The sequence below is a fragment of the Ctenopharyngodon idella genome, chromosome 6 (genome assembly GCF_019924925.1).
Source record: "Ctenopharyngodon idella isolate HZGC_01 chromosome 6, HZGC01, whole genome shotgun sequence".
In the NCBI taxonomy this organism is placed as follows: domain Eukaryota; kingdom Metazoa; phylum Chordata; class Actinopteri; order Cypriniformes; family Xenocyprididae; genus Ctenopharyngodon; species Ctenopharyngodon idella.
In genome coordinates, this window is record NC_067225.1 from 19,780,797 (window position 1) to 19,801,230 (window position 20,434).

At 36.1% G+C, this 20,434-nt stretch overlaps 1 protein-coding gene across 6 annotated transcripts in view; it reads right to left on the bottom strand.

Moving 5' to 3' along the window:
• The window catches only part of dnajc6 (DnaJ (Hsp40) homolog, subfamily C, member 6), a 38,553-nt gene that overhangs the window by 13,144 nt on the left and 4,975 nt on the right, over positions 1-20,434 (bottom strand). The window contains exons 2-8 of one of the 6 annotated variants that reach the window (XM_051896300.1): positions 18,667-18,799; positions 10,537-10,687; positions 7,304-7,353; positions 6,277-6,425; positions 1,365-1,487; positions 563-696; positions 99-293 (exon numbers count right to left, since the gene is read on the bottom strand). In XM_051896300.1, the coding sequence (XP_051752260.1) occupies positions 99-293; positions 563-696; positions 1,365-1,487; positions 6,277-6,425; positions 7,304-7,353; positions 10,537-10,687; positions 18,667-18,679 (815 nt within the window). In that variant the 5' untranslated portion in view covers positions 18,680-18,799. Of the gene's footprint in view, positions 1-98; positions 294-562; positions 697-1,364; positions 1,488-6,276; positions 6,426-7,303; positions 7,354-10,536; positions 10,688-11,469; positions 11,488-18,666; positions 19,090-20,434 lie in introns of those variants that run through there. The other 5 variants (XM_051896301.1, XM_051896296.1, XM_051896298.1 and 2 more) reach the window with 5 other exon arrangements.

Below are 20,434 nucleotides of genomic sequence, written 5' to 3' on the forward strand. Positions count from 1 at the left end.
GAGCCATATTTGACAGGACAATATATTACAATTCATGACATATAATTTCAGCTATGTTAAATGAACCATTAGCAGAGTATCTATAAGGAAATGCTTACCTCATTTTCTCATACTCCTGAGCTGTAGAAAATATCTTGGTCTCACCAATAAGTACGTCACAAAATGGCCGACAGCCACTGCGTTGTTTGTTGAAGCAAGGAACAGGACTCATTGTGACGGCTTTAATGACTAGCGGTTTGGAGTGGGGTACGGTGGGCTTCTCTGAGACTAAACTGCATACATAACCTATGTACCTGAATAAATACACACACACATACATACAAGACTGTCACACCTTGTTTAATCTGGGACATATGTTTTGATGAAACATTGCATTCTTTCTGTTTACAACTAACATGCAGTGAAATTGACATTTCAAGACAAAAGTAATGTATGCCATACTTGCCATACTACAATTTTATTAGTTCATCACCTATTTTAAGATTATTGTTGAGTATTTATACCATTCAGTAGTTTCTATCAAAGCTACACTTTGTGAAAGCTGCGATCTGATTGGCCGTACCTCCTATGGGAGGGCCACAAGCCAGATCCAGGCCTCTTGGCGCTGAGAAGATGCATGGCTGGCACCGGGTTGGCAAAAAGGTGGCAGAAACAGAACATGGCACAGACCAGCACGCCCGAAGGAGCTCTGCCATCCTGAAAGAGCAAACGTGTTAGGACAGGCTTGGATAATACAGATGTTTCTTGTTAAGTTCCTTCTTTTCTCTAGTACTTGTAGCCCAGTGTTTTAGACTTCACTGTCAGTTTTTGTGTATGCAAAGCTGTTGTGTTTTCTTAGTTTTTTATGACCAGTTTTGGATTTTTTTTTGTGTGAATAAAGCTGGAATTAGATCCTTAACTCTCTCCCTGTCTGAACGTTACAATTATATTATATTATATATTAATATTTGTGTTAAATAGTTCATCAATTTTTTTAATTTTACAAAGCAATAAACCAATCAAACTGTGAATCTTTAACATCTTTCAGGCTTTTTGTTTGTGGTATCATTTTTTATTCAAATCATGCTTTGTACCACACAGTTCCATTAAAAAAGGCTAATTTGACATACTGTCCTACTTTTAATTAAAGATAGCCGATAATGATGAATGGTGCCAGGAATGTTGTTTTCTTTGTAAGCTTATTCATATCTCAGAAATGCAAGGTTTTTATGTCATAATTAGCCATAAGAAACTCTGGGTCTTTTTGGCCAATGTGAAAAGAACATGACTCAAATGCAAACAATGAATCTGGTTTAACAGTCAAAGCTGTTAATGCTTAATAACCACAACAGGCAACAGGCATGAACATCAAAAGACCTCCTTACCGAACAGGTGATCACACACACATTCTTGGGGTTTTGCTTGAGCCAGTTGTACATATTCTTACACACGGCAAATAGGTTGTGAAGACTCGGGGCCTGCTTGGAAGGCCAATTGCATTCTGAAACCTACAGATAAATGAGAAGGACAATTATGACAGGAAGAAGTGAGAGAGAATAAGAGAGATATACAAATGATTTAAGATTTGGATAATCGTGGATAAAATAAAAATATTTTTAAAAAGATATACAAGAAAACAATTCCTACAACAACAAGGGATTTGTGTAAGAAGGAAACTTCAGAATCATCATATTTCACATATATTATTTATATTTAAGCCAAACCTTCATTATAAATAATACATCAATGTTGTTGTACTTTTGTCATTAAAAAAAGAATAACAAGTATGCCAAAATTATATCCTTTATAACTATAACAGCAAATAAGTAATTAGCTAGAAACAGTTGAGTCATGCAGTTAATCTTAGGAGTTATTTAATTACATGGGAAAAGCTCTGTTTAATATTTAATGAAAAAAAGGCCATAAGAGTCAAGACAGCCACTAGTATAATTTCTAAACAGAAATGAGTCTCATAGAATAAGTAACTCGCACTACACCAGTGTTTCCCAAATCTTTTATGTTCCCCAGAGCACCATAAATAAGGCTCAAGTACCCCTTCACTGACACAAAACTAGAATTGCATTCCTTTTAACTCATACTTGGTATACCTTAGCATGATATTATTAAAGGATTAGTTCACTTGAAAATGAAAATTTTCAAGATTTACTCACCCTCAAGCGATCCTAGGTGTATATGACTTTCTGATGAACACAATCTGAGTTATAGTAATAAATATCCTGACGCGTCCAAGCTTTATAATGGCAGTGAACGGGACCAATGAGTATGAAGCTCAAGAAAGTGCATCCATCCATCATAAACGTACTCCACACGGCTCTGGGGGGTAAATAAAGGCCTTCTGAAGCGAAACGATGCATTTGTGTCAGAAAAATATCCATATTTAACAAGTTATAAAGTAAAATATCTAGCTTCCGCCAGACCACCTTCTGTATTCAACTTACAAAGAGAAAGTGTAACACCTCTTGCTTACGCTACGTCCTACTCCTTACGCTTTTTTCGTAAGTTGAATACAGAAGGCGTTCTGGTGGAAGCTAGATATTTTACTTTATAATTTGTTAAATATGAATATTTTTCTAACACAAACGCATCGCTTCGCTTCAGAAGGCCTTTATTTACCCCCCAGAGCCGTGTGGAGTACGTTTATGATGGATGGATGCACTTTCTTGAGCTTCATACTCATTGGTCCCGTTCACTGCCATTATAAAGCTTGGACGCGTCAGGATATTTATTAATATAACTCAGATTGTGTTCATCAGAAAGTCATATACACCTAGGATCGCTTGAGGGTGAGTAAATCTTGGGGTAATTTTCATTTTAAAGTGAATTAATCCTTTAAAATGGCCATTTTTATGATGATTTGCTTTTGACAACAATCAATGCTATGGGTGAAAAACAAACTCGTCATGTAGCTTCCTCTCTTTTTAATGAGACATTTGGGACCTAATGTATAAACATTTTACATGACTGATTTAATATGGATTGCAATTTAAGCTACAAAGTGAAAATATCAGTAATGGATGTCCATTTGTTGACATTTCCCATGACATTTTACAGTGGGAGCATGCACTTTAATGACAAAATGTTGTTGGCCCACTTCCCACTATTGAATTCTGCTGTAAATCCTGTTCTGAGCTCTAATACAAATATTTTCATTCAAATAAAATCAATCTGTGATGAAATAGGATAAGAAAAAATAGCTATATTCAAGTTACATTCTCTAATACGTCTTAATAATAGGGGTTCCACAGACTAGTCGACTTTTAAAGCACTGCCATGATGCTTTAAGCTTGACGTTGACTAGTTGCTGACATGAACGTAGAATACGCGGGGCACGGGGGGGGGACGTGTCCCCCGCACTTTTAATAAAACTTTTTTCGGGCAAGATAGTCTATGCATGGCCTGTCCTTTTATTCTTAACTAAAATGAGGCAAACAATGTTTCATTCATACTGGAAGCCAGAGGGCGCTCTCTCACAAGATGTCCAAAACGGTTTCGTAGAAGTAATTCAGCTCTAGCAGCAGCTAGATGATTGACTGATGAAACGTGAAGACATTAAACACACGAATGCGACAAGATATGGATTATTATGTGTGCTTTTCAAGCCATCTCAAGGTATTTATTGACAATAAAGTATATGAATAATGCAGTGCTAATTGACAACCTTTTTAAAGCTTGCCAAAGCTGCATTTATTTAATCAAAAAATACAGTAAAGTCAGTAATATTGCGAAACATTATCACAAATTTAAATAACTGTTTTCTATGTGAATATACGTTAAAATGTAATTTATATCCTGTGATCAAAGCTGAATTTTCAGCATCATTACTCCAGTCTTCAGTGTCACATGATCCTTCAGAAATCATTCTAATATGATGATTTGCTGCTCAAGAAACATTTCTGATTATTATCTGTTGAAAACAGTTGTTTAAAATTATTGTGGATACCATCATACATTTCATTTTTCTGATGAATAGAAAGTTCAATCAACATAATTTATTTGCATTTATTGTCACTGTCACTTTTAATAAAATTTAATGCATCCTTGATAAATAAAAGTATTAATTTCTCTCTTTTTAATCTTACCACAAATGTTTGAATTGTATCATGGTTTCCACACAAATATGAAGCAGCACAACTGTTTTCAACATTTCTAATAATCAGAAATGTTTCTTGAGCAGCAAATCATCATATTAGAATGATTTCTGAAGGATCATGTGACACTGAAGACTGGAGTAATGATGCTGAAAATTCAGCTTTGACCACATATATTGTACATTTTACAATATATTCACATAGTAAACCGCTATTTTAAATTGTAATACTATTTTACAATGTTACTGTTTTTACTGCATTTTTTGATTAAATAAATCCAGCCTTGGTGAGCAGAAGAGACATATTTCAATTGTACAACTGTAATGTTTCCAAACTTTTGATAGGTACTGTATGTTCTGCCTAATTCTGTGAACTTTTTTTACATTGTATAAAATTAATAAGGACTTAAAGCACAAGTGTTTGTAGTACATAAACCAATCATAAAATGGTCATAAAATATAGGGAAAAATATTAGATATTGTTTATTGTTCAGCAGTATATTTGATTTCTTATTAAAAGCGAATTGATTTCAAATTAAAAGCAAGAGATAAATAAAATAAAATTGATCAATTATTCAATGATAAAAACTGGTATTACACCCAACATTTCTGTCCCCCTCACTTTTGAAATGAAGGCTATGCCCCTGGTTGCTGATCGTTTAATTCTGACACTAATAACATGGTCGCCTTGCAGTAAAGCAGCAGTGGTACATCAAGTGTGTGGAAATACTTCACTAAAGATGAAGCCTGTACTGTCTTTTGCAAAGTATGCAAGTCCGTCCTGAGGTATAACAAAAGTACAAGCATAATGCACACTCATCTGAAAAGGCATCTGCTAATGCTAGGTGAGAAACGGTGCAAATCATCTTGACAGCAGTCAATTAGCGACTTCAACAAACGTCCTGCTGTGACAGAGAAAAGACGGCAGCAAATCAGCAATTTGCTGGTGAATTTCATTGTCAAAGACATTCAACCTTTAGCTGCAGTGCACGGAGAAGTTTTTAGAGAAATATTGCACTTTTTTTTTTTTTTTAACTTGGCTAAAAAATGGGACACCACTCCACAATAGCCGAAGAAGTCTGTGAATATTTATTAACACCACATATTCCCACCATAGAGAAAACCCTGCAGTGGTGGGCCCACGACCAGGACAAATTTCCCAGTTTGGCCAAGCTCTGCAAAATCTACTTGGCTGTCCCAGCTACAATTTTTTCACTGGCTTGGAATACCATCACCCGACAGTGGGAGAGCCTCCATCCAGCCCACGTACATGCAAACCAGGATCGAAAAGCAAAAACTGAGTAGGACTGTGACAGTGAGTAGGCATACAGCTTAGATCTTGCGTGGGTGTTATTATTATGTTAGGCCGACATATGCATCAAATATTTTTGGGAGTTTGTGTTATTGTTGCATTATTACCCTTAAGTTACAACATGTTATGAGCTGTCTGTCGGCATCTGTATACTTTTTTGCAAATAAATTGCAAATTGTGGCATGTTGCAAAGCATTCCCATCTCTTGTGTTTTTGTTAATGACGTCATCAGCCATTAGTCAACGTCGAATCGATTCTAATCACATAATTCAATTTTTGACTGGACATCGACAAAGATACTGATTAGGAAAATATTTTTTCAGTGTTCTCTTTTATTGGCACAGACAGCATTTAACCTATTTTCCTAGTTTCTTGTACGATTAAATGTAGTGCAATATCACATATTTTGATGGAAATTGTATATGGAAATTATATGCAGATGAGGCTATGCATGTTAAAAAAGGTATATAGCCTACTTTCAGGATGAAAGACCCAGATGTTTGAGAGCAGACTGTTTTGTCAGTTCAGTGAGCAATGATAGAGAAACTTTCTCTGACAAAGACCTAAAGGCAAATTTATTTATAAATGAAATCCAGATGGGATGTACAACAAAGGTAAAGTGATTTTTTAGTCTTTGTATGTTGCAATTTAATTATGTATGAAATTTCCCCCATGAGCTCATACACCATCATTTTCTACAAATTTTAATAATAAGTTATGACTCACAGGCAACAAAGACAAGATGGAAATCTTTCCAAGTACTTTAACTTGAACACAAGCTCTTACTAATTAGCCCACTGGCACTTTGATTTGTAAAGTGATATGGAATGTAAAAATGAAAGTATGTAAGTCAGGAAGTATGACTGATTGCACTCACTCTGTTGGAGAACTTGGCCCCTCGGTAGTTCCTCTGTGACAGGTTGAAAACAGTGTAGTGGTCGGCATGCCGTGAGTCCAAAAATGAACGGATATCCTCTGTGTGGTTCCTGTAGCCCATCTCCACCGCCTCAGCAGGATATGACATCACTGACAGAGTAAATGGACAATTAGCAAAGGATTATTTCCAGTAAGTCCAGTGTGGCCAATACAAACACTGCATTTAGTGCATAAACACAAACACAATAATATTAGCATCTGATATACTACACTTTCACTATACTACACACATCTGATATACTCCAACACCCTTACAGTAGAGGCCAAAAATGATGTCCGGCCTAGGAAATTTACATCTTCACCCTTTATTCAAATATTAGCAAACATTTGTCAAAGATTTTGTAAGCACATTTCTTTGTTGACTTGGAGTCAATTGTTTTTGTGATAACGCAATGAAACATGACAAATTGTGCGGACATAATTATTGGCCAGGCTATCATAAAAAGAAAGTATGAACACATGCAAAAACAAGAGAGAACCAAAGAAATATTAATAACTGATTCTGTTGTCTGATGTATGCTTTTTCCTGTGAGCTATTTGTTTTTCTATGCCTATTTAGCATAGAAACAAAAAAAAAACATGTAGCTGTAGTTAGCTTTTTTTTTTTGCCAAATAATTTTGTCATATAAATACCTTAACCAAGTTTAATGTTTTGTTCTTCCTCATATTTTTTTATGGTTTAATTGAACTTGTAGGGTCATCAAAAACATATATCCCCTCTGGACATCACTTTTGGCCATACAGACCAAAGTCATGAGAGTGAGAAATAAGCAAATACATCAAACTACCAGACTGATTATTAATAACAGTTAAAACGGAAGATAAGCGTGTCCACACATATATGATACATGTAAATCCATCCATGTGAAACAGTGAATGCACTAACAAAAATACCTTGGAGTAAATGCAAATACCATGGTACATGAACATGGTCAACATTCACTATCACAGAATTATTCATTACTCACCGATAATGCGTGAGGTGATGTAGGCAATGTCCAACTCTCCTTTTGTATATCTAAATTGTACACAAGAGCACATATAAACTCAATATAGACAGCATAACATATTTATATCCATTTTGAAGGCATAACGTTTCATATTTTTTCTTTATTTCACTAAATTATTCTGATGTCCTTAATAAAAATGGTATAATTCTTATTTATCAATACATTATGGTAAAGTTATAACCCTTTTCACTTTAAAAATGTAATTAAAAAGTATAATTGTGGTAATGGTAAATGCATCTACTACTTATATACTGTACATACACACTACTGTTCAAAGTTTAGGGTGACTAAGAAAAAAAAATAATTTCCAATAAATGCTGTTCCTTTGAACTTTCTTTTCATCAATAAGCCTAATAATAAGTAGCACAACTGTTTTCAGCATTAATACTAATAAGAAATGTTTCTTGAGCACTAAATCAGCATATTAGAATGAATTCTGAAGGATCATGTGACACTGAAGACTAAAGTAATGGCTGCTAAAAATTCAGCTTTGTCATCACAGGAATAAATTATATATATATATATATATATATATATATATATATATACAGTTGCAAGAAAAAGTATGTGAACCACTTGCAGAATCTGTGAAAATGTGCAAAATTTTAACAAAATAAGAGAGATCATACAAAATGTATGTTATTTTTTATTTAGTACTGTCCTGAGTAAGATATTTTACATAAAAGATGTTTACATATAATCCATAAGACAAAAAAATAGCTGAATTTATTAAAATAACCCATTCATAAGTATGTGAACCATTGATTCTTAATACTGTGTGTGGTTACCTGGATGATTGATGTTTTTTTGTTGTGTGATGGTTGTTCATGAGTCCCTTGTTTATTCTGAGCAGTTAAACTGAGCTCTGTTCTTCAGAAAAAATCTCCAGGTCCCAAAAATCCTTCAGTTTTCCACCATCCTTTGCATATTTGAACCCTTTACAGCAGTGACTGAATGATTTTGAGATCTTTTCACATGGAGGACAACTGAGGGACTCAAACATAACTATTAAAAAAGGTTCAAACATTCACTGATGCTCCAGAAGGAAACACAATGCATTAAGAGTCGGGGGGTGAAAACTTTTGAACAGAATGAAGAGGTTCAAATTTTTCTTATTTCGCTTGAATATCATTTTTTTTTTTCATTTAGAACTGCCCTTCAGAAGCAACAGAAAATACTTGCATGTTTACCGGAAGACAAATTAAATACAATTTACCTTGATCTTCAAATTCCAAATGTTTTCACCCCCCATCTATTAATGCATCATGTTTTTTTCTGGAGCATCAGTGAATGTTTGAACCTTTTTTAATAGTTGTGTTTGAGTCCCTCAGTTGTCCTCAGTGTGAAAAGACGGATCTCAAAATCATTCAGTCACTGCTGTAATATATGCAAATATGCAAAAAATGCTGGAAAACTGAAGAATCTGCAGGACCTGGAGGATTTTTTCTGAAGAACAGAGCTCAGTTTAACTGCTCAGGACAAACAAGGGACTCATGAACAACCATCACAAAACAAAAAAACAGTCGTAGATCATCCAGGTAACCACACACAGTATTAAGAATCAATGGTTCACATACTTATGAATGGGGTTATTTTAATAAATTCAGCTATATATATATATATATATATAAAACACAATATAACTGTTTTTCCAGTATTTTTGAAATAATGAAAAATAATTAAATAAATGTAGCCTTGTTATGCACAAGCAACTTCTTTCAAAAACAAAAAATTCTTACTGACCCCAAACTTTTGAACAGAAGTGTATATTAATGTCTTTGAGTCATCTAACAGTATTGTAGACATAGAGGACCACATTACACAACACCCAAATCACCTGAGTAATCTGCTGAAGCGTGAAATCCCTCTAATGAGATAATATGTAAACAAGCTACTATTCTAAGCCTGTGCAAGAGGTGAATGAAATACACTAATAGTTTACAATGTGTGTATGTTAGTGTTTGTGTAGTGGTCTATATGTGTGTGTGGGTGTCATTCACCCTTTTGCACAGTGGTGGAAAATAGTAGCTTGTTTAATCATTATCAATGTATTTGTGTGTGTATGTGTAAGAGAAAAGCACACAGAGTTGGAGAATTTTTTTTTTTTATTATTATGCCTCATTTGATCATTTAATTATATTAATTGTGCAGTACATTTTCATGTCCCAATCATGTTTTAATATACTGGACAAATTATTAATATCACATATCATAAAATATTAATAGCAATATTTTCAGTTACCTAATAGAACATTTAATTTTCACTGAATTCAATAATGCTCTCTGACTTAAGAGCACCCTAAGTAACCTGGTGGATCTGATCTGCTTCTGGGTCAGTCGGGGGTAAAATGCTACATTACATAAGAGCTTTGTGCTATGTCTACCCATTAGTGTTGAATGCTTTCCTTTCAGCTGAGTGATAAACGCACATGAATAGTTCAGAAGTTCTGGAAGCTCAGCTATCCCATGCATCACCAGAGTATCCTCTGGATAACTGCACACCAGCTGGGTCACAAAACCGTGACAAAGAGTAAACAGGGGCTCCCTGCTGAACCAGCAGCTTTCTGTCTCATGTCTGTTATGCAGTTGATGAGAATGATGATGGTTATGAAGGTATTGTGCCATTAACATGAAGATATTATGTCAGTAAAATCAGATACATCATTAGTCATTGTGCATATTGCCTGAGATACATATGTGAAGTATAACCTTACATAAATATACATTTAGAATAATTAAAATAAAAAAATTAAAAAAACACTGACCCTCTCTTCAATACTTGTGTCAATCTCAGAGAGACCAGAAGCCATGTTGTAACGAACCAACACCATCACTGTGCGAGTGCCCATATCTATTCTCATGCCAATACTAACACACGTACCTAGACAGAGTCATTACATTGTGAAATCTTGATTTATTAATAGTAACATTCGTTACACAAAACTAGGTCACCAGGAAGTCTATTGAAAGACCTTGACTCTGTTTTCTCTGAATTCTTACACATGAACACAAGTGCAAACATGCACAAATTTGTTTTGGTGGGGAATTTCAATGGACTTCTATTGTTTTTTATACTGAGCAACAGTGTTTGGTATATTTAACAAGCTGTTTTTCTTAATTAGGACAATGTAGGTGATTCCTTGTGGGTACACAAAACCTGACCTACACACAAATAAACCATGATCACTTACGTGGCCACTTGGTTCATAACCTTGGTAGAGGTGTCTTTGATGGTGTCTTTGAGGTTGTCCTTGATGTTGCTGAAGAACTTTCCAGCACCTCCTTTCACCATATCCAGAAGTCCCCCTCCATAGTTTCCGTCCATATCTGGAGATGGAGGGCCTTTAAATGAGCAGAATTTCATATCTTACAACACACATGCAGATGGGACACCACAAACACGCATTTTACATGTCATGACTAGTGATGGACTGGTATATCGATATATACGCTATTCAAAAGTTGAAATTTTTATTATTATCAACGTTGAAAACAGTTGTGCTGCTTAATATTTTTGAGATCATTTTTTTTTAGTATTTTTTGATGACTATAAAGTTCAAAAGAACATACTTTATTTGAAATAGAAATCTGTTGTAATAACATACAAGTCTTCATTGTCACAATTTAATGCATCTTTACTGAATAAAAATATTAATTTCTTTAAAAAAAATCTTAATGAACCCAATGGTAGTGTATAAACTCAGCTAAACACTAGTCATGACTACACATATTTTCATGCTTGTACAATGAATAGCATGCAGTCTACTCTGAAAACAATGTACACCTATATCAAACATGCAGCATCTAATGGCAGATGTCTAATGCTGCAGTGGCACTGATCACCAAGGAAACTCAATGTCAAAGCATGTGCTAAACGTGTTTATCTGAAGGTTTAGTTTCCCTTGTAAATATAGTTACTATACGCTCAAAACCAAAGCCGGTCCACCACCTTCTCTTCTAAACCAGGAACTTTCACAAACACATTATATGAAATACCTCATAAATAGGCTAATCAATTATAAATTATAAATGCTACTGTATGTACAGATGCCTCTTGAGCTAAATGTGCATTAGATGATGATGGTACAAAGCTGAGTGTAAGTGAACGGAAAAATGAAACAGACCTGAGGAAATGGAGAAAACATTGAGCATCTGGCATATTTGTGAGAGTGAGTCAGTGTTATATGTCCATGACACTAGACCACACCCAAATCAAAAATCTGACTCAGACACCTCCCACTCAGCTACAGATTTCGCCTCCTCATGTGCTCACACACATACATAAAGCTGTATTAAAAAACAAGTCTGGAAATTCTCATCAGTAAGTAGACAGGTTACAATATTGGGTGGTCGAACAATGTCATGCATCAGCATTCTAATACATACAGATCCTACCACGCAACACTAAGTCCCTCAGCTAGTTTATGTACTATGGAAGTTTGTCATAAAATGGATGGACAAAAGTATGTGGTCCTCCCTTTGTTGCTATATGGCTTCCACTCTACAAACTTTCTATATGTTGGAAGGTCTGCTGGTTTTTGCGCCCATTAAGACATGAGCATGACTGAGGTCAAATGTTCACTGGCATTCAGGGTTTTATGAAACTATGGCCTACGAGTATAATATGTACAACAAATATAGAATTTTTTGTCTATTTTTAATTTGCCAATGAAAATAGTTCCAAATAAAGCCAAAGTAGATTTAAAATCGAGCAAATGATTCAATGACTCACTCATAAAGTTTCTTGTCGCCGCCTACTGGCGTAACGATAAAACCTGCAGAAATAGTCTGTACATAGTAGACCTGCCTAGTTTAATTCCTTAAAAGAAAGCAATTTTGATTTCAAACCACCATCTATTAACACTTTGACACATATGATCACACTGGTGAGATCAGATACTTTTAGGGTCATGTTGTTTCATTGTGTTATTGTTCATGTTCCTGTGTTTCCTGTCTTTCCTTTCAGTTTAGTTCCTGTTCCCATAGTTATTACATTCTTCCTGTTTGTTTCCTAGGTGACAGATTAATCCCATCTGTATCTTGTTGAGCTCTATGTATAAGTACTCCGTTTTGTTCAATCATCTGTCGGTTCTCGTGATTTTGTGTGATTATTCTTTGTGTATTCTCCTGGTTAAACTCTCTGTGTTTATTAAAGTGTCTTCTAAATCTAAATTCTGCGTCATACATCTTGTGTCTACCAGCATACACATGACAGATCACACTAATGTGCTTTCAACATTTATATCTTTGCTCTGCTGCTGTTTGGATCTAAACATTGATATCTACAATAGTGACAGAGAGGAAATAAATAGAAACATAGATAGATTACATTAAATCATTCATTCAGCCAATTTGTTCAAAAAAAGAATTCCCTTTCGAATGGTAACTCGCATTGTGTCCTCTAGAGGACACTTTGGGAAATGTCTTCAGCGTAACTTGTGTCTGAAGCATGTGTAAAAATTAGAGATGCACCGATACTAAATTTCTCTGCCGATTATTCAGAATGATATCGGCTCATGCCGATGCCGATACCGATAGTTTGGTTTTTCTTAAGGAAAAAAAAATCTCTCCCAAATAACTAACACTACAATATTAGAGGCTACAATTAACATCAGAGGTATTATATTCAGCTGCTGTTTATATATACATATATATATATATATCTTTCAACATACATGCATGTTTTTCGAGATATAACTTGTATTGAAGAGGAAGAAAAGACTCGTGCTCCGCGCTGCTGCCTGAACTGAGGCATTACAGTGATCTGACACGTCACATTTAAGAGCGTCACAACGTCATTTATTGTTCGAATTTCATGATAAAATGGACAGAATTTGAAAATTGAAACTTTTATTCTTATCAGAAGTAATGAAGCACAAAGCTTTTTGCAATAATTGGATGGGAGGCTCTACAAATAATATTTGAGGTAGCAAAAAAAAACACAAACCTGGCAACCCTGGCTTGAACTACGGGTGATTCTTAGGGTCAAAAAGAGCCTGCTTTAACATCACTATTTTTAAACTGTTAATGCGTTAAAATTCAAAACGAGTGATTTTCTTCACACACAGTATGTATGAGTTGCTGTCTGAACGCGTTTTTCCGCACCTTTTGATTGACAGGATATAATCGGCCCTGATCATCGGCAGTTTTTAAACAATCGGCTGATGGCCGATAGTGATAATAATAGCTTTTATCGGCTGATACCAATTGTTGATCTGGATGACGGCCAAGGCCTTTTCCCTGAAACGGTCACTGAGCTGCGCCATACCACTTGCTCTCCGAGCCACCAAACAAACAGCTTCTGCTATTGGTCGCTCAATGGCAGCAATGCTGGCCACGGAAAGACATCTGTTAACCTGGCTGACATCGGGGAGATGCACCAGAATTACCCTCTGTGCTTTTCGGCACATCACTGTCTTGGGTGAGCATTAGACTCCTCTTAATCAGAGGGCCTTTCTGCTGAGTCCTCAGCTCCCCAGAAAACCCATCTCTGGCCCTGGTGAGAATTGGCTTTTTGCCCGAGCTTGCATCCCTTCTCACTGGTTGAGCACTACTATTCAGTTGGCTGTGCGAGATGCTGACCCTAGGTCAGGCAGGGTGGAGCATTTCGATACAAAATGCTCCCCTGTGGCATTTAGGGGTTGAACCAGATCCCCCTATATTTGTAAGGTTCATGCCTCCCCCTTTGCGGGTTTCTAAGCAGGCTAGCTTCCTTATGTATTCCTGAAGCTGTGGCCATCTCCTCACAGGCTGGGTCTTTTAAGCAGACAGTCCCTTTAGGAGTTTTACCAAAGTCTGAGCTGTCTCCCCCAGTTAGCGGGTCCTTAAGCAGACAACTCCCTTAGGTTATGAGTGACAGGCGAGGAAACCTTTGTTTTCTGTGCTAGTTCCCCTTAAAGATAATGTCTGGCTCTGAGGATAGCATTAACAGACCTTTTAGCTCTGTCTGTCTAAAGTAGAAGGCTTGGAGCTTGGGTGGTAGTTGTAGGGAATTATGTCACTGACAGTTCCGTGTACCTGAGTAGGGGAATCTGACTCTGGCATTGTAAGTCCGTTGAGTTTTGTAATGTGCTTGCCACAGCCATTTTGGCAGTCATTCCCTCAGCATGGCAGCGTGGGCATTTGCTCCCTAAAGTGTCCTCTAGAGGACGCAGTGTGAGTTCCCATTCAAAAGGGAACATCTCAGGTTACATATGTAACCATGGTTCCATGAGAAGGGAAACGAGACACTGCGTCTTTCTGCCATGCATACGTCTCCTTCAGACAAAGAAGTTGATAACGTCTATTACAGGTGCCTGTTTATACTCATGGTCGTACCAGTAGTGATGTCACGGACTATCGTCGGCCAATGACATTGTCGCGTTTTTACACGTGCTTCAGACACCAGTCACACTGAAGGCGTTCCCCAAAGTGTCCTCTAGTCTTAGACAGGTGAGCAACTGTTTGGATACTTCTATCGACAGAAAACTAATTACCGCGAGTAACATGTTTGAGAGTCAGCTGATGCAAGCTTGACTAACGTGACCTGCCAGAACTAACTAACTATGCTTGATTTGTAGTAACAGTAATATAGCATTTTCTCCACCATACAATATATTTTCAAATTAATTGCATGCCATTCAGCAACAAAAGTTATCCAGCTTTTATTATTATGATATTCTAATATTGATCTAGCTTACTGCAATGTGCAACAAGTGTGTCATAGCAGCCACCAAGCAAACATTAACATAACTTTCAACACACTCAAATGTATTTTGTATGATTGTTTTGATCAAGTAAAACAGTGCTACGTTACCCCACAATTTTAATTCGTCAAAGATCTATAATAGCAGTAATTTAGCACTCGTGACTGTTTTATTAGAATGAAATAAAATAATGTGAATTTAAGTGATCAAATGTAACTGTAACAAAGTTCAAGTTCAGGGACGAAGGAGGCAGACGTTAAACGTAACTTTAATCGTAAAATAAACTAAGAACTAAACACAAGGAAAGGCACTGGCTGACTGTGGCACATAAGCATAATAACATGTAAATATAAGCAAAATAATGCAAAAAACAGCAACGTAAAATGTCCAAGGCTCTCGGCCCTGCCCTGCTTCATACCACAGTAATGTTAATAAAACTTTAATACATTAGCTCATCCATGAACATGATTTCTACTTGAGTCCCGTCGGATTGCTTTTCATGTAGAGGTGAAGACAACAACTCCCATGATTCCAGGCTCATTCACATAGTCGTCAAGCTACGCCTTTGTTATTGTTTTGAATGAGCAACCTCTAGCGGAGAAACTTACATACTGTGCCATATTTCCATATTTTGATTCATATACTTGTATTTAACTGTGAGCACATGGCAACATCTGTAAAAACATACACAAAGGGGTTACAAACAATTAGTGGAACTGTAACCCATTGTCACATTTGTTTTTGGTTTCAGTTTCTAGGCCTTTTAATTTTTATGTTCTGGCTTTCCTGTGTTTATTATTTTTTTGTTAAACAAAAGTTAAAGCTGCAATCTCCTTCATCCTTGCCTTACCCTGCTGTGACACCCATACAGTAATTTTACAGACATTTCTGTTCATTTAAAACCTCTTCTTTGCAGCCAAACACATGTGCACTTACACTCAGAATAAATGTCTTTCATTCTAAAGAGCTGCAGACTTTAGAGAAGGCTGTAAGTGAGTAGTGTTCAGTGTGTTCAAATGTGCTGAGATGAAACATTCTGTGGGGGAAATAGTTCTCACAGGGATCAGAAACATATGATTAGAATTAACACGTCTTCTTTATGTGGCAGTGTTTTTTTACATTTTGCCTCATTCTTAGATGTGACATTAGGCAGCAGAATAGGAAAAATGTAAGAGCATCCAAAAAAGTGGGCACAGATAAAATATCTACTGTACTATAATGAAATATCAGTGAAATGTTGCTTGCAACATATATATAAATAATTTTATAATTTTACAAATATATAATTTTAATTAAAGTCAAATATACATGTCATTTTAAATTGCTGTCAATGGAAAAATATGCTTTTAGAACTAACACTCTATATAATGTGAATATTTTTGACAGTGAGTTAACAATGAAAAACATTGTCAGCACTTTTCTGCCTCCAACTTGTTGTTGTAGCTAGAAGAGCAGGGTGGCCTGGCAATGTTTTAGTAGGGGGCCCGGCCAGAGAGTGGGCTTCCTGTCAGACTCGCCATTAAGGTACAGAGGATCTCTATACTGAGTGAACAAATATGCAGGAGTGTAGTTGACTTCAAAGTCCAAGGCTGCCCTTCTCACAGAGCACAGAGTCTCTGAACTCCTACTAATGTCCCTTTAATCGCACAAAGAGCCCAAGAGCGCTTGTATGTGTGTGTCAGAGAGAGAGGGGGCCATCCTGGCCACAAAGATCAGATCAGTGGATTTGTAATATAAAAGAATGGGTTCCTAACACATTTGCTCTTTTATTCTCTATCACCATCACAATCCTCCTTTCTTTTGTTCCTTTAATTCAGCAGAATTGAGCCACAGAGGCTCTGTGATGTGCAGCCCCCTGTGTGTTGGTGTGTATAATTGTGTGCTTGTGTGTCTTGTTACAAGACCCGACTAGCTTTTCAATTATAAATCACCTACAGGCTCATACAATGCTACTGTCTTTTAAAGCAGCAATTTAAAACATTCAAAATTCCTTCATAAAATTCAAAGTGAATAATTATGAAACTAAATGAACAAAGGTTTGATCAAGGTCAGTATTTTCTCTAAAATTAGCTTATATTAGAATCTCACTCTAATTGCACAGCATGTGACTAGTCTTCATGCTGAAAACATGGCCTTATGATGAAAACTATACTGTTATAGTTCATTGTAAGTGACCTGCCAGAACTGTCTTTTCAATAAAGACATAAGAAGCAAGCAATTGGTTAACCATGCCATATATGAAAAGAAAACATATTTTAAATTAGGTTTTACAGTAAAATATTGTAAAATAAAAATATATTTAACAAAGCAATGTGCATATATTTAAGGTAAAACATTTTGAAATAGTTTTCATATAGAGGAAAAAGTATTGCCTTATAATCAATGGGGAAAGGTGCTTCCTTGCACAATCCATCACATTTGTTTAGATATATATATATATATATTTTTAAGTTGTGTTTCATCTGTTATGTTATCAGTTATATTGTGAGAGTAGACGTTTTATGTAATTTATAATAATTTAATCATTATCTGAATTATTTATTTGGTGCTATTTAGTATTTTTTTAATTGACTGTGATAAATGGAAAGACAACTTGATCGACTTGTTTTAACTTGTTTAAATCATGATCAATCTGTTGTTAACAGTAAGCTTTAAAGAAATTAATAGATTTTAATAGCTAAAATACACTGAAAAGTCATGAATTTTAAGTGATTTTAACCTAAATACATTACTTCACAATAATAATATCAACAATAATATCATAAAAACTAAATTTTTATTGCTTAAGTCAAGAGCAATTTTATTGCTCTTTAAGATGACAAATGCAGATTACCACTTTTTGCATTGTATGTTAACATTATGTAATTTAATATGCAGTTATGTAGGAACCGTAAATATATAGTGACCAAAACTGCCGTCCTGTAATGCTTGTAGCCTCTTCATTGTTTTTTAACGGTTAAGTTCTGGCAAGCACATCTTTCATTTTGTTCTTTACAGTAAATTTAACAAAAAACCAATGTGAGTGTAGGCTATATAAATTATCTTTTTCTCACACACATGCAAAAACACCAGACTGAAGCAGACACCAGCTGGGACTAAAAGCACCTGACACTAGCTCTTCCTCATGTCTCAGTCTTGAAGGCTTTCATCCCAGATCACTGCAGTAAAACAGGAGCAATCCCAGTATTGTAATACAGACATCCAAACTCTATTTAAGGTATTGCTATCCTAGTCCATATGAAACTGCATGCAAGAAGCCCAACTACATGCACGTTCAAAGAAAATTTCATAACTGCATAGCACACCACTGCATGAGGCAACAACAAACGTGATTTATGCAGATATATCTAGCTCACAAAACTCAAATTTCAATAGCTAATCTGTCAGCTAACAATCAAAATAGTTACTGTAGCTTCCAATACGACTTTGATCAATTGTCATGACACAGCACACGAACAGACGACACGAAGCACATGCTTCCGGCGGATATCGACAACTAATATTTAATCTACCACAGAGGATTCTTACATGAAATCAGCATGACTTGAAAACAAACACAAAACAGGTTGTTTGATGCGTATCAAATGAAGGAGCGGCTGGCCTGCAAGCGCCATCCGGTCGACGCGGTTTTCATACCTGAGCTGTCCATGGTGCTGTAGTCGTCCTGTCGCGCGGGGCCTGTCTTAACGCTGCCGAGGGTCACTGCCGTCAAACCGCTGCCGCCGCCGCTTCGTCCCCCGGTGCAGAAGTCTCCGCTGCTATCGACCAGCTGCAAAGATTCGTAGCCATCGTAACTGCTCTTTTTCTTGTAGCCACCTAGCAGGCTCATGAGCACAACTGGGAATCACATAGACGTACGACAACGACGATTTCAAGAGACTAGGGGAATGCACATGTTCTGTATTGGAGCTCGGAGGGTGGGAATAATGTGCTTTCCAGCAGGCTGCCCCGCTACATACGGCCGCTAGCTGCAGGAGAGAAGAGGGCGGTGTGTCATCAAGCGCCGCATTTACTACGCTGCACACACACAGAGCCAGCAGCCAATCAATGCAGCCAGTTAGCAGCCCACTCTGCACCCTCAATCCACATCCAGTGCCTGTTTTATACCTCATTATTCCAATGAGATAAATTTATAATAAATCTATAATTAATTGATCATATTATCAAACATTAACAGATCATAAATTCATTCAGATAGTTCAAATGACATGAAAAGAAAAAAGAAATGATATTGTGCATTTCTACATTATTTCCTTTTTTTTTTTTTGCTGATATTATTTTTTAATTATTGTATTACATTTTTATAACATTATTATAAATTTGTTCACTATTACTGTATTGCAGTAATGTGACTCATCATTGAGAATAAAATAAATAAATACATTTAAAAAAGTCCAGACACATTATAGACTATTTAGGAGGGAAAATGTGCTGTCATAAAAACAATAAAATAAAAAAGTGTAATGAAAATTACACATTACAAAATTACACAGTGTAATAAAAAAATTACACAAAATTTAATTTTAAGGATTAGTTCACTTTCAAATAAAATTACCCCAAGCTTTACTCACCCTCAAGCCATCGTAGGTGTATATGACTTTCTTCTTTCTGATGAACACAATCTGAGATATATTAATAAATATCCTGACGCATCCGAGCTTTATAATGGCAGTGAGTGGGATCAACGAGTATGAGCTGAAGAAAGTGCATCCATCCACATCCATCCATCATAAACATACTCCACAGGGCTCCGGGGGGTTAATAAAGGCCTTCTGAAGCAAAGTGATGCATTTGTGTAAAAAAAATATCCATATTTAAGAAGTTTATGAAGTAAAATATCTAGCGTCCGCCAGACTGCCTTCCGTATTGAACTTACGAAAAAACAGAACTGGCGTTGCGTCAGTTAAGCTTTTTTCGTAAGTTGAATAGGGAAGGCGTAGGAAGCTAGATATTTTTCTCCTTAACCTGTTAAATATGGATATTTCTTTTACACAAACACATTGCTTTGCTTCAGAAGGCCTTTATTACCCCCCCCCCCCCCCCCCCCCATAAAGCTTGGCTGCGTCAGGATATTTATTAATAGTTCTCCGATTGTGTTCATCAGAAAGAAGAAAGTCATATAGATGGCTTGAGGGTGAGTAAAGCTTGGGCTAATTTTCATTTGATAGTGAACTAATCCTTTAATATTGTATGTATTTCTAAACAGGCTCACACAGAATCTGAACCCGCAGAAATGTCAATAAATCCCTCCTTGCTTGTTTGTTTATTAAAGGTTTAGTTCACCCAAAAATGAAAATTTTGTCATTAATTACTAACCCTCATGTCGTTCCACACCCGTAAGACCTACGTTCATCTTCGCAACACAAATTAGGATATTTTTGATAAAATCAGATGGCTCAGTGAG